Raw genomic sequence first — 13,756 nt, 5'->3', positions numbered from 1 at the left:
TTTTGAGTATCTTATAAGAGCTGTGGATTGTTTAGAAAATGTGCAGAGGTACACAGATGCAAAATTTTGCATACAATTTCAAGTAGTTTACCAAACTATTTGAATCTTCCTGGAGTTAGTCCATGGACCTTGGCTGGATTAAGGACTCCTGCTCTCTTATGAATAAACTCAGTTCCTATCAATCAGCTGATGCTGTGCTCCTTTAAATGCAAGCCCAAATACATTTGGGTATGATATATAAAAACAACTTAAAATATTATGTAATTTCAAAAGGTCCTGATCCTCTGTAGTATTGTATTATATGTTTTGTCCACATATCTATTTGATTTAATCTGGTTTTTATATGGGATTTACTGTAGAATAATTTCTTTCCTCTTTGATTAATAATTGTTTAGTATCTTGGGCTTACCTTTTGTATGCCAAGGAAAAAACATTTTTAAAAAAGCATTTTCAGACTGCAGATTGATTCATATGGAGCCACTCTGAGTATTATGATTTTGAAAATATTTGTAGATGTGTATCTTTTGAAAACATGACTTTGTTTTTCATTCTTTTAGTTTTCTAATTGATGTAACTAAACAAGGACTTACTAATTACACAGGCTGGAAGCGCAATTCATTGACCCCTAGAACAACTACTTTTCCTTGTCCTGGCTGTGAGCATGATGTGGATCTTGGAGAACGGGGAATCAATGGTCTGTTTCGAAATTTCACTTTGGAAACTATTGTTGAAAGATATCGGCAGGCAGCAAGGGCAGCCACAGCCATTATGTGTGACCTCTGTAAACCACCACCTCAAGAATCCACAAAAAGTTGCATGGACTGTAGTGCAAGCTACTGCAACGAATGCTTCAAAATTTATCATCCTTGGGGTACTATAAAAGCTCAGCATGAGTATGTGGGCCCAACTACAAATTTTAGACCCAAGGTAAGTGAAGTTTTTTTTAAGTTAGAATATTAAACTTAGTGTGATAACTAAGTTATAGCATGTCTAGAACTGGGCAGAAAGAAAGGAAATAACTTTAATAAAGGCCGGTAGGAGAAACTAAGGCCTAGTAGTTGGAGTTACTTAGTATGTTATTAAATATCTCCATAGCTTAGAAGGCAGTGTTACGGTTCACTCCATTACAATATAATGTCATACAATACATGAAAGTTCATAGTAATCCCGAGTAATAACGGAAAGGTTGTCTGAGATATACTCTCTAAGATTGAAATCATTAAAAAGCTTTTGTGCTTTAGTATGGCAAGTCCATAATGATCTAGAGGAATTGTTTGGGAAACATGCAAACATTTTTAGTTACCAACATTGTATTATAAATAAATAGTAATTATAGCCTAATAGTTGAACCTTATGATATAATGGTTATATGGTATCTGAAGTAGAAGTTGCCTTTTTTAAATATTCTGGGTAATATCTAAAATAATGTTCAAGGAGTTCCTGTCTTGGCTCAGCAGTTAACAAACCTGACTAGTATCCATGAGGATGCAGGTTTGATTCCTGGTTGTGCTCAATGGGTTAAGGATCTGGCATTGCCATGAGCTTAGGTGTAGGTCACAGACGCGGCTTGGACCTGGTGTTGCTGTGCCTGTGGAGTAGGCCGGTGGCTACAGTTCCAACTTGACTCCTTGTTTGGGAACCTCCACATGCCATGGGTGTGGCCTTAAAAAAAAATAATTGTTCAAAAGAACCTTATGAATGAATGAAGTTCTGGGTGAAACAGATTTGTCTTGTTGATAACTGTTGAGGCTAAGTGAAGGATACATTGTGATTTATTATATTATCTTGTCAAATAAATATTGTTCTTTAAACCTGCTATATGACTGAAAAGCAGGATGTTGTAAAAATTTTTCTTCATTTTTATTTTTTTAAATTGAAGTGTAATTCACAGTTTTGACAATTTCTGCTCTATAGCACAGTGACCCAGGCATAGACATATAAACATTCTTTTTCTCATATTGTCTTCCATCGTGTTCTATTCCAAGAGATTGGATATAGTTCCCTTTGCTAGACAGTCGGGTCTCATGCTTATTCATTCTTTTTTTTTTTTTTTTGCTTTTTAGGTTCGAATCTGCAGCATATATAAGTTCCTAGGCTAGTGGTGAAATTGGAGCTGCAGTTGCCAGTCTACACCACAGCCACAGCCACACCAGATCCAAGCCGCTTAACCCACTGAACCTCAACAGGAACTCCTCTTGTCCATTCTAAATGCGATAGTTTGCATCTGCTCACGCCAAACTCCATGCTTTCTGACTTACATAGATTTAAAAAACTGTAATTGGGAGTTCCCGTCATGGCACAGTGGTTAACGAATCCGACTAGGAACCATGAGGTTGCGGGTTCGGTCCCTGCCCTTGCTCAGTGGGTTAAGGATCCGGCGTTGCCGTGAGCTGTGGTGTAGGTTGCAGACGCGGCTCGCATCCCGCGTTGCTGTGGCTGTGGCGTAGGCCGGTGGCTACAGCTCCGATTGGACCCCTAGCCTGGGAATCTCCATATGCCGCGGGAGCGGCCCAAGAAAGAGCAAAAAAAATAAAAAAAATAAAAAACTGTAATTGGTTCTTTCAATTAATGTTCTTATTCCTTACAACCTAGCAACATGTGTGAGTATAAATTCTATTTGCGTTCTTAAGCAAAAGACCTTGAGCATAAGATATTTCTGTAGAATTTAGGAAAAAAAAAAAAGAATCCTCAAAATTATCTTAAAACTATGAGCTGAGTATTTCTCACATCATATTAAATGCTGTAGGTTTTGTAAATTAAAACAAGAATAGTCTGTGCTTATACTTTTTTGAATGACTTTTTTTTCTTAATTTATGCAATAGATTTATCAAATACTCTTTAATTCTGTATTATGTTCCTTATCGTTTAAATTCTCAAGATCATAGATTTTTAAAAATTTGTAACTTCAACCTGTTGTTTTAGTGTCTTAAAATATTAAATTGATTTGTACTTTTCTGTCATGAAAGTATGATTATTAAATGCATACATCTATGATTATTAAATGCATTATATTGTGCTTGAGTTTTTATGAGTTAAGAATTTCATGAAATTGAAAATCAAATCTAGGATTAATAAGAGAGAACCGAATGTGAACAGGTAATATTGAGGAGAAAAGTCTTTCCTTCAAGTCATTAGTGTTATTCACTATAGTAAAATTATAAAAAGTGTCTTTCATCCTACAGAATATTTGCCTTATAATTTTGAGTTCTTGCATTCCTTGCAAAAGCCAAACTTTATATTATTCTATTTTAAATGGAATGGCTTTGAGAATGTAGGAATATGGGCATGCTTAAAAATTTGACATCTTTTCTAGTTTTTCTCCTGGAGCTGCGCGATGGAATTAAAAAAAAATTCTTTGAGTTATCAGACCAGTTGTATTGCTTAAAATCTAATCTTGGAATAATGGACAACTTTTTGATTTCATTAAGGCACTAATTTAAAAGAATCCTTTCAAATGAAAACAGCTATATTGTATTTTCAGTTTGCCTGTGATGATAGTTTACAGAGCAAATAAAAAGTTAGAAATTTAAATCAGGAAAATACCGTTCTAAATTTGGTCAATGTGTGTACAGTTAATATTGAAAAGCAAACATCTGGGAGCTTACAAAGTATTCCAAGACTCTCTTAATAACAGATTTCTTGTGAGGATAGTGAGGCCCTGCGTTCTAGTATGTTATTTGTTTGATACCTTACAAAAGTATTGATCATGATTATTAAGAATTGCCTACTAATTGTGGTCATAGAGCCTTTCTAGCTTGTTTAAGCATTTCACTTAAGTCTGATAGGAAAGAAATTTTCACCTTCTTACCAAGTTTAGGAGAACTAACATCTACATAAAATTAATTGACCGTTTAAACTCTCAAGCTGAAAATCAGTAATTGTCATGTAGAGAATTTTCATACAATGTACCAAAAGCTTTTATTTCTTCCTGCACTATTATTACTTTAAATGGCTTTAGTGATTTTATAAACCTTAGCTTTATGTTTTGGGAGTTCATTTAGTTACTTGAAATTTTTTAAGTGCATGTAAGCTGTAAAGACCTTTAACCACATGTTTCTTCTTTATTCAATAGATCTTAATGTGCCCAGAACATGAAACAGAGAGAATAAACATGTACTGTGAATTATGTAGGAGGCCGGTGTGTCATCTCTGTAAGTTGGGTGGTAACCATTCCAATCACCGCGTAACCACTATGAGCAGTGCCTACAAAACCTTAAAGGTAGGACTGACTTGCAGAACTAAATTTTGGTTCTTTCTACCTTCAGACCTTTACCTTTTTCTTTATAAATCATGGCATGTTGTGTGGCCTGTTTTGCTGGAATGAGTTAATAATCTAAAGTGTTACTTAGTGATCAGGCAACTTAACTTCTTGTCTTGCTGATGTGTGGTTCTGAGGTTTGAGGAAGGAGAGGGCTGAAGGACACTTCATTATGATCTCCAGGTGAGCCCAGTGCCTTGACACTGAATGTGGGCAGGGGAGTGACACACTTTGAAGGGTAGTAGCTATTTTCAGACACTTGATTCATCTTGCTTGCCAGTGGAATTAGTATAAACATTTTTGTTTATTCAGATGGGTATGGGCTAAAACTTAATTGCTGCCTATCAACCTTATAGACAGCCCTTTTAAAACTTTCGCATTTGATTGATAAGCCACAGCCAAACAGGCAGTGGTATAATGCTCTTTTTGTTGTTGTTGTTTCATTCTTTTTTCCTTTTTAAAAGGGAATTAATTCATTCATAAATCTACCACCCATTTGAGTTTTTTTTTTTTTTGCTGTTTCTTGGGCCGCTCCCACGGCATATGGAGGTTCCCAGGCTAGGGGTCGAATCAGAGCTGCAGCCACCGGCCTATGTCAGAGCCACAGCAACGTGGGATCCGAGCTGCGTCTGCAACCTACACCACGGCTCACGGCAACGCCAGATCGTTAACCCACTGAGCAAGGGCAGGGACCGAACCCGCAACCTCATGGTTCCTAGTCGGATTCGTTAACCACTGCGCCACGATGGGAACTCCCATTTAAGTTTTTGTTTCCTTTCTGTCTTCAGCACTATGTATGTGTGCACTTTTTGGCCTGTATCTAGTTTACATATATGCAGTTTTGAATTTTGTATGTTTGTCTTGCTCAGTCTTCCCTCTACATTGAACACATGGGTTGTGGGTGTCATTGTTTTAATGTCTGTCCTTATTTACTAATTCTGTCATCTGTGTCATTACGTCAGTTTGGACTGATTTTTCTTCTCATTATGAATGTATTCTCCTCCTTTGATACCTGGAAACTGTTGATTGGCTGACAGGTATTGTAAATTTTACCTTCTTGGATACTGGGTATTTTTGCATTCCTACAGATATTCTAGAGTTTTCTTCTGGTGTATGATTAAGTTACTTGGGAATAATTTATTCCTTTTGAGTCTTGCTATTAATATTAAGCTTTGTTAGGCAGGTCAGAGCAGCATTTTTTCTAGGATGAATTTTATCTATTGAAGTAAAATCATTTCTTTAGTCTTCCCAGTGCCCTGTGAATTTTGAAGTTTTTAAAAAATTGTAAATTAAGTAATTAATTTTTTGTTTTATAGGGCCTCACCTGTGGCTTTTTTTTTTTTTTTTCTCTTTGTCTAGCGGGGAACAGGCACTATTCTCAGCCTGTGTGAGCTCCTGAAATTTTTTCATCTAATCCTTTTGGGTGATATTTTCCCTGGCCTGTGGCAGTTTGTTCACATGTATGAACCGATCAAAACTCTGTTGAATAAGCAAGGGGGGGAAGGCCTAGTAAATTTCTGGAGATCTTTCTCTTTATCTGTTCTTAGGTGTTATGCTTTATAAACTCTGGCCTCCCCAGACTCCCAGCTTCATCTCCTCAACTCATGGGAGTTCCAGGCCCTGTTTGAGTTCTCTGCACCAGGCCTGGGAAGCCCACTCCTGACAATAAGCCGGGGCAAGCATAGGCTTGTCTTATTTCTCATCTTTCAGAGGCTTGGCCCTTGTTTCTTGATGTCCAGTGTCTTAAGAACTGTTTCATGTATTCTGTTATTTTTTTAATTGTCTCAAGTGAGAGACTAAACCTAGTCTTTATTTCTCGCTCGTGCCCCACGGTGGCAATACCAGTATTTGCAAATTTTGACACCTTTTTTGTTCGTTTCTCATTGGTTTGATCTTATGCAAGTTGTCCAGAAGTTGTTTTCTGTTACCTGGAATCAGTCTTTGACGATAGCATACACTTAAGTTACCCTTTGAGTTCTGTTGTTAACTTCTCCCATTTATGTTTTAACACTTTAATAAAAATTGACTCCATAATGGAGTTTTTCAATTTATTCACTTTTTAGGAAGGATAAAATTGTGTAGAATTGCTAAAAGTACCAAGTGGATCTTCTTCCTTTTTTTTCACTTGGTTCTAGATTTTAAGCTGGATGGCTTCATGATCTAGGTGACAGGTCTATATTATCATTTTCATTTTTCCTTAATTGACTGCTACAAGGAGAGAGCTCAAACTCTGGTGGGCGTTAGAATCACCTGGAACACTTGGTAGAAGTACAGAGGCCAGCCTGTCCTACTTCAAGGAGCTTGGGCCTCCATGTTCTTCATAAACTCTCAGCATTTGAGAACTACTGCTTGAGAGAAAGCTTTGAGCAATTTTGGGGTCTTTGAGAATTCAGCCTCTGATCAGTTCCCAGAGAACTAGGGTCCTAATAGAAGTAAAGGGTTTAAACTGACCTCCTGCCTTAGATGAACTCCCTGGATAAAGTGCCCAGTATCAGTGTCTGTCACATATGCATTTTGGAGGCCTTTGAATAAATGGACACACTGATTCTTGGTTAAGACAGTAGTCTTAATACAGACTGCCTAGGTTTCAGGGGACTCAGAGGACTGAACCATCTCAGATAAGGGCTGTGGTTGGCTTCAGACTTGGTCTAAGCATCACAGCTCCCTGGAACCTCTGAATTCTGTCCTTTGTTCTTCTCTAGCCTAACACTTCTAACTTAAGCTGATTTAGCACTAAGCCCTACTTCAATTTAAGCGGCCAAATTCCTCTCTTTGCTGCTGTAGCTAAACACCAGCACTCACACCGTGCACGCCCGGCCCCTACCTGGGCCTGACAGTGGTGGTCTTGGAGGAACTACCTTCTTGCTCGCGGCTTGCTGCTGAGGAAGTAGCTCTCAGCCTGTGGCATCATGGTTAGTGTGCAGTGAAGAGGTTTCTAGTTCAGCTATGGGCTATGTGATATTTGTACTCAGCTTTGGTTTCCCTGTCTGTAAAATGCTGAATTAAGATGCAAGATTTTAATATCCTTTCTTATTCTTCATATCCCACAGTATTTCCTTCTTGGACCCATCCTGCCTTGAGTCCTCAGAAATCTTGTTTGTCTAACAGGTCTTTGTTCTGTTCCTCCAGTGAGCCATTAAGCAAACTCACTGTGTCTGGTTGCTGGGTGTCCCAAGAGTTAAAGATGGGTCCTGACAGAGAACCCCGTCACTTTGATTTCTACATACGTTCTCTTATAGTCTAAGTAAAAAAAAAAAAAAAAAAAAAGGAAGATAATGTAGGAAGCAGACTCTTTTAATTCCTAAAAGTTGCATCTCTGCCCCTCTTATTTTCTTTCTTTTTTTTTTTTTGTCTTTTTGCTGTTTATTGGGCCGCTCCCTTGGCATATGGAGGTTCCCAGGCTAGGGGTCGAATCGGAGCTGTAGCCACTGGCCTACACCAGAGCCACAGCAACGCGGGATCCGAGCTGAGTCTGCAACCTACACCACAGCTCACGGCAACGCCAGATCGTTAACCCACAGAGCAAGGGCAGGGACCAAACCCGCAACCTCATGGTTCCTAGTCAGATTCGTTAACTGCTGCGCCACGACGGGAACTCCTTATTTTCTTAATAATCCTTTTCAACACTGGGTCACCAATTGTGACCAAGAAATGCTCAGATCTTCTTGTCAGGACTGCAGCTTGGGTGGTGTTTTCTTGATGGCTGTACTCTTGCTTAGACCCAGAATATGTTGTTTGCTGCAACTTTGTACTCCATTGTGCTTCAGGGTATTATTTTTTGTAAATATATCAAAATGTATTTCAGGCATATTATGTTTTCTGGGCTACACTAGTGACCTCACCGAAACCTATGATATTACTCTAAGATAAACTATACCAGTTTTGAAGTGACTGTTTTATAAACAAGCTATTCAATAAGCTTTGGAAGTTAACTATTTTTACAAATATATATATATATACATTTAATTTTTATAAATATATATATATATATATTTGCTTTTTAGGGCCACACTCATGATATGTGGAAGTTCCCAGGTTAGGGGTTTAATTAGAGCTGTAGCCCCCGGCCTCTGCTACAGCCACAGCAACGTGAAATCCAAGCCATCTGTGATCTACGCCACAGCTCACGGCAACACTGGATCTGTAAATCTGTATTTCATTATCATGTTCTGTGTAGTTGTTTAATGAACACAGGCTGGAATGGACTATGAAGAGTATTTTGGAAGGGTCTTTGTTGTTTTTCCTGCTATGTGTGTGGGTGTGTGTGTGAGAGAGAATTATAAAATCTGATGAAGATAACATGATTTGAATTGCAGCTCTTCCATTTACTTAGAAGACTTGGGAGGAAGTGTTCTGGGAGTGATGATGAGACCACAGAAGTGTGCTGTATATGTATGGAGGATTTTTAACTAATCTGAGTATCACTTCCTTGTTCTTTTTTCTAATCTGTTTCTAATGTCTCATATATCCTTGGGCCGCCTCAAGCCAGTGACTCTGGGTTAATGATAATAATTATTGTAGTTGATTTTACTGTCTGTTCATCATAAGCTAAAAAGAATACTGTGTTAAAAAAAATTCTTCAAGACCTTTGTTGTAGTTCTCTTTCTGCTTATTTGTGTTTCTAATATGTTCCAACAGGAAAAGCTTTCAAAAGATATTGATTACCTTATTGGCAAGGAGAGCCAAGTGAAGAGTCAAATTTCTGAACTAAACTTGTTAATGAAGGAAACAGAGGTAAGTGATAGGCTGATTTGTATATTTTTCATTTATTCATCTAGGTGTTCATTTATTCATTATAATATCCTGAGGGTATTTAATGAGCTGAGAGTAGAAAAACAAATATTTTAGACAAGTAGAATGCTATGTGATCACTGCTGATAGGGGTAGCGATTAAATGATACTGAAACTCAGAGGAGAGTTTTCAATTAGCAATAATGATGCCTTATATAAACCTTGTTGGCTAGGTTACTGCTACTGTGCAAAGCTGAAATATAGAGGAAAGAATGACTAACTCTTTACATGGCAGTTTACAAGGTCTCAAGAGTAGAAATACAAGGAAAATTATAGCATTTATAAATATCTATATTTTACAAAACTAACAGATTGCATTTGAAAAAATGTGCTATATGTTGATAGGACCAGGTTTTTTTAAATCTCCAGATATGCCTAAGTATATACCTGTCATATGTTCACCAGAAGTTCATAGCTGCATTAATTATAATAGCCACAAAATGAAGTGTTCAGATGCCCATCCCCAGTGGAATATAAATAGCATTGAAGAACGAATATCTACAACTTTGTGCAACTATGTAGGTAAATCTTGCGCTAATATTGAAAGGAAGATGCCAGATGCAAAGGAGCAGATGCTGTGTGGTTCCAAAAATGGTGAAACTAGGCTGTGTTACTCAGGATTGGAGCTGTTGAAGAGGAGGAGAGTTAGTGCCTGGAAAGGTTGTAAGGGTGGCTTCTGGGATGCTGGTCTTGTTATTCAATCTGGATGCTGGTTACTTGGGTGTGTTCACAGACTCACTGATCCTTACACTTACATGCATATTTTCTCTTTGCATATTATACTTAAGTAAAAAAATTAGAGAAATTGATAGCATTTTTAAAATACAGCGAGAGAGGATAGAACTGGGTTATTTTAAAATTCCAAATATTCACTGACTTTGATACCTAGTTATCTTCTCTATTTGGAGTAAGTTGAAGGACCATTACTCTTGATCACTTTAAAGTTGTAATTAAATATAAAAATATCCTGGCTAATATGAGACTGTTTTTTGAAGTTTTTTTCAAAAATGGGTTAAAATTATTGAAAAATTATGTGAATTAGCACCATATTATGAGAAGTGCTTTAATTTTTAGTATTAATTTTCCAATATACACTGATTGCATTTTACATGTAATTTAAAAGTGGGATTTTGGTTTTTTTTGTATTTGTATCTGATTGACCTTCTCTCAGTTTGCTGTAATCCCCCAACACAGCAGATTATCACCTAGATAACGTTCACCTAGGTTGCTTTAAGGGTTGTGTCTGTGGTCATTTTAGATTTGTCTTTATTGATTCTTTTGGTCAAAAAGCCTTTACTTCTGAGATAAGGAAACCCAGTGCTTGTTTTTATCATTCAGTAGATTGAAAACTGAGGAACTCAGGCATCAAATATTCATGTAGACACTGATTCCTTGGGATCCTGGAGAAATTATTAAACTTGTTTTCATACCTTTGACCTAAGCTGTATTTGTTAGGATTATCAGTAAGAATCATCTTCTGTACCAGAGAAGTTGTACATTCCAGGGATCAAATCTGAGCTGCAGCTGCAGCAATGCCAGATCCTTACCCCACTGTACCAGGCTGGGGATAGAACCATCATCTCTGCAGCAACCTGGGCTGCTGCAATTGGGTCCTTAACCCACTATGCCACAGTGGGAACTCCTGTCTCTTTTATCATAATCATACTTAGCTGGAAAAAAAAATCTGCCTTATGTATAATGACATTGCTGAGTTTAAAGTGATGTGTCACTGAAATATTACCAGAATGTCACCACCCACCATTCTCTCCTCCTATCCTGCTTTTAAAAAATTGGCTATGGGGGTTAGGAAACAGAAGGAAATCTGGAAGAAATTTCCTTTAGTTATAAATGTTGGCCGGAAGCCACTGGCAAATTTGCAGTGCACTTCTACCATATATTGTCAGCTTTTAAGAATGTTCTTAAGGAGTTTGTGGTTCAGTGGGTTAAGAACCTGACATCATCTCTGCGAGGATGTGGGTTCAATCCCTGGCCTCACACAGTGAGTTAAGGATCTGGCTGCAAGCTGTTCTGTAGGTTGCAGTTGCAGCTCGGACCCAGTGTTGCTGTGGCTGTGGCTGGCAGCTGCAGCTCTGATTTGATTTCTAGCCTGGGAGCTTCCATATGCCACAGGTGTGGCCATAAAAAAAATAAATAAATAAATAAAAAAAGAATGTTCTTGAAGATTCTTTTCTGTTGGTTGCTGCTAGGAGTTTATTCTGACAAGTGATCATGAGTGCTTTGCTGGTCTTATTTTCAAACTCTGATTTTATGGACCTTCAAAATGTTTAACAAGCACTACAGAGAGGGTAATTTTATGACAAAGTAGAAGAATGTGTATAGTGAAAATAACATTGAGTGTGTGACACTGTGGTGGGCTTTTTATATAAATCATGTATTTCAGTCTTTGGAAAAACCTAAATGGTCTGTCTTATCCCCAGTTTTCAGAAGAGAAAGAAGTTAATCTGCATAATTTATAATTAAATCAATATGAACTAAATTACAACTTAATTATAATTATACATGACAATATTAATTTAAGAGAAGAGTTACATTTTTGTATGTTTATATAATTTATTTTTAGTTTCGTATCTGGGATTTAACTTTAAAAAAAAGGAATATGGTGGAATGGTAAAGTTTCCTGAATTAGGAATGAATAAATATAAATAACTGCAGAATTGTATTTCCTGTGTCTTTAACTAAATCAGTTAATTTCTATGTCAAGTTCTTTTTGTATACAAATTGAATGTTGGGCTTTAGAGATCAAAAGCTTAAGGAAAAACAATATTATAAAATTACAAAGTATGTCTAAAAGTTGCTGGTCATTCCTAGCTAAGTGTATTTGATGCCAAATTATTCTGAAAACTTCAAAGAGACAAAATCTTTTTCTTTGCAGCGTTTGGGTTTGTCTTGTTGAATTTTGGCTCTGCTGTGCAAAGACATTTGGTCTTAGCAGATGAGGTAACACTTCGCTTGTTTTAAAACAGTGTAATGGAGAGCGGGCTAAAGAAGAAGCAGTTACACATTTTGAAAAGCTCTTTGAAGTCCTAGAAGAGAGGAAATCGTCTGTTTTGAAAGCAATTGATACATCTAAGAAACTCAGATTAGACAAATTTCAGACTCAAATGGAAGAGTATCAGGGGCTGCTGGAGAACAGTGGGCTCGTGGGATATGCTCAGGAAGTGCTGAAGGAGACAGATCAGTCCTGCTTTGTACAGACCGCCAAACAGCTCCACCTCAGGTACTTGGTTTTGACCAAGAATCTCTTCAGGACCCCATCCTCAGATGCCGCTGTGTTTTGAGCAGTAGCTCTGAGGGGCTCGTAATGCTCTTGTGGGCCCTACCTCTTGTTTCACTCTTAACTAGAATGTCGAGTGAGGTTTTCTTCTCTTAATATGTTGCACATATTTGATCTGATTTGCCTTTTGAAAGAATCTTTTTTTTTTTTTTTGTATAAAATGTATTATATCTGTCTGTAGAATCCAGAAAGCTACAGAATCCCTGAAGAGTTTTAGACCTGCGGCTCAGACTTCCTTTGAAGACTACGTTGTTAATACCTCTAAACAAACAGAGCTGCTTGGAGAATTGTCCTTTTTCTCTAGTGGTAAGTTTAGTAATGGCAAACCCTCGCTATTTTAGTCTCTTTAGTTCTTTAGTTCGAACTGGGCAAAGAAACACAAATTCTCTTCGGTTTGACCTTATATAAAGCGGCATCTCACTTGTCTAGACCATCATAGCCTAAATTCATATCCCATTTATGCTTTTATAACCATATTTTTTTTTTGTCTTTTTGCCATTTCTTGGGCTGCTCCTGCGGCATGTGGAGGTTCCCAGGCTAGGGGTCTAATTGGAACTGCAGCTGCTGGCCTATGCCAGAGCCACAGCAACGCGGGATCCGAGCTGCGTCTGCGACCTACACCACAGCTCACAGCAACGCCGGATCCTTAACCCACTGAGCAAGGGCAGGAAACGAACCCGCAACCTCATGGTTCCTAGTTGGATTTGTTAACCACTGCGCCACGACGGGAACTCCCCTATAACCATATTTTTATGCACAAAAGCTAGATTATCTTAGTTTGTATGTTTTTGAATACTGTGTGAATGGCATCTCATTGTATTTTTTTTTTTTTGTAAAATGCTTTTTTGAGAATTCAAGTTTTAGATAAATATTTGTTAATACATGAAGTTCTGGTTTACAGCTGCTGTATTTTAACTCTATATAGTATTGTATTATGTAAATTTTCCTTCTGAGCGACAGGCTCTTTCTGCTTTTTATCTACTGTAAGCAATACTCTGTTGAACATTTTTTTTTTTTCTCTTTCAGCCACACCCACAGCATATGGAAGTTCCTGGGCCAGGGATCAAATCCAAGCTGCAGTTGCAGCTCATACAGCAGCTGTAGCAACTCAGATCCTTCGCCCACTGTGCCACAGTGGGAACTCCACCCGTTGAATATCTTTGTCAGGGAATTCTTTTGCGTGTGTGAGTTCCCCTAGAGCAGCGTTTGTTAGGGCTGCTATAGACTGGGTAGAAATTAATTTTCTTAGGACTCTAGAGGCTGGAAGTCTGAGATGAAGCTGTTGGTAGGGTTGGTTTTTTCCGAGGCCTCACTCAGGCGTCTAGGTGGAGGTTGTCCCTCTATACGTATGTGTGTCCAGATTTCTTCTTGTAAGGGTTCCAGCCATATTAGTCATCCTGGACTAGGGTCCA

General features: G+C 37.9%; 1 protein-coding gene across 3 annotated transcripts in view; it reads left to right on the top strand.

The window, feature by feature from the left end:
• TRIM36 (tripartite motif containing 36) overlaps window positions 1-13,756 on the top strand; it is a 45,289-nt gene that overhangs the window by 19,805 nt on the left and 11,728 nt on the right. For all 3 annotated transcript variants that reach the window (XM_047778441.1, XM_047778443.1, XM_047778442.1), the window contains 5 exons: window positions 602-927; window positions 4,073-4,219; window positions 8,897-8,992; window positions 12,034-12,287; window positions 12,526-12,650. In XM_047778441.1, coding sequence (XP_047634397.1) covers window positions 602-927; window positions 4,073-4,219; window positions 8,897-8,992; window positions 12,034-12,287; window positions 12,526-12,650 — 948 coding nt within the window. The remainder of the gene's footprint in view (window positions 1-601; window positions 928-4,072; window positions 4,220-8,896; window positions 8,993-12,033; window positions 12,288-12,525; window positions 12,651-13,756) is intronic.

This window comes from Phacochoerus africanus, chromosome 4, assembly GCF_016906955.1.
Source record: "Phacochoerus africanus isolate WHEZ1 chromosome 4, ROS_Pafr_v1, whole genome shotgun sequence".
Classification (NCBI taxonomy): domain Eukaryota; kingdom Metazoa; phylum Chordata; class Mammalia; order Artiodactyla; family Suidae; genus Phacochoerus; species Phacochoerus africanus.
The sequence above is the reverse complement of the archived record's forward strand: the minus strand, read 5'-3'. Positions and strand labels throughout refer to the sequence as shown.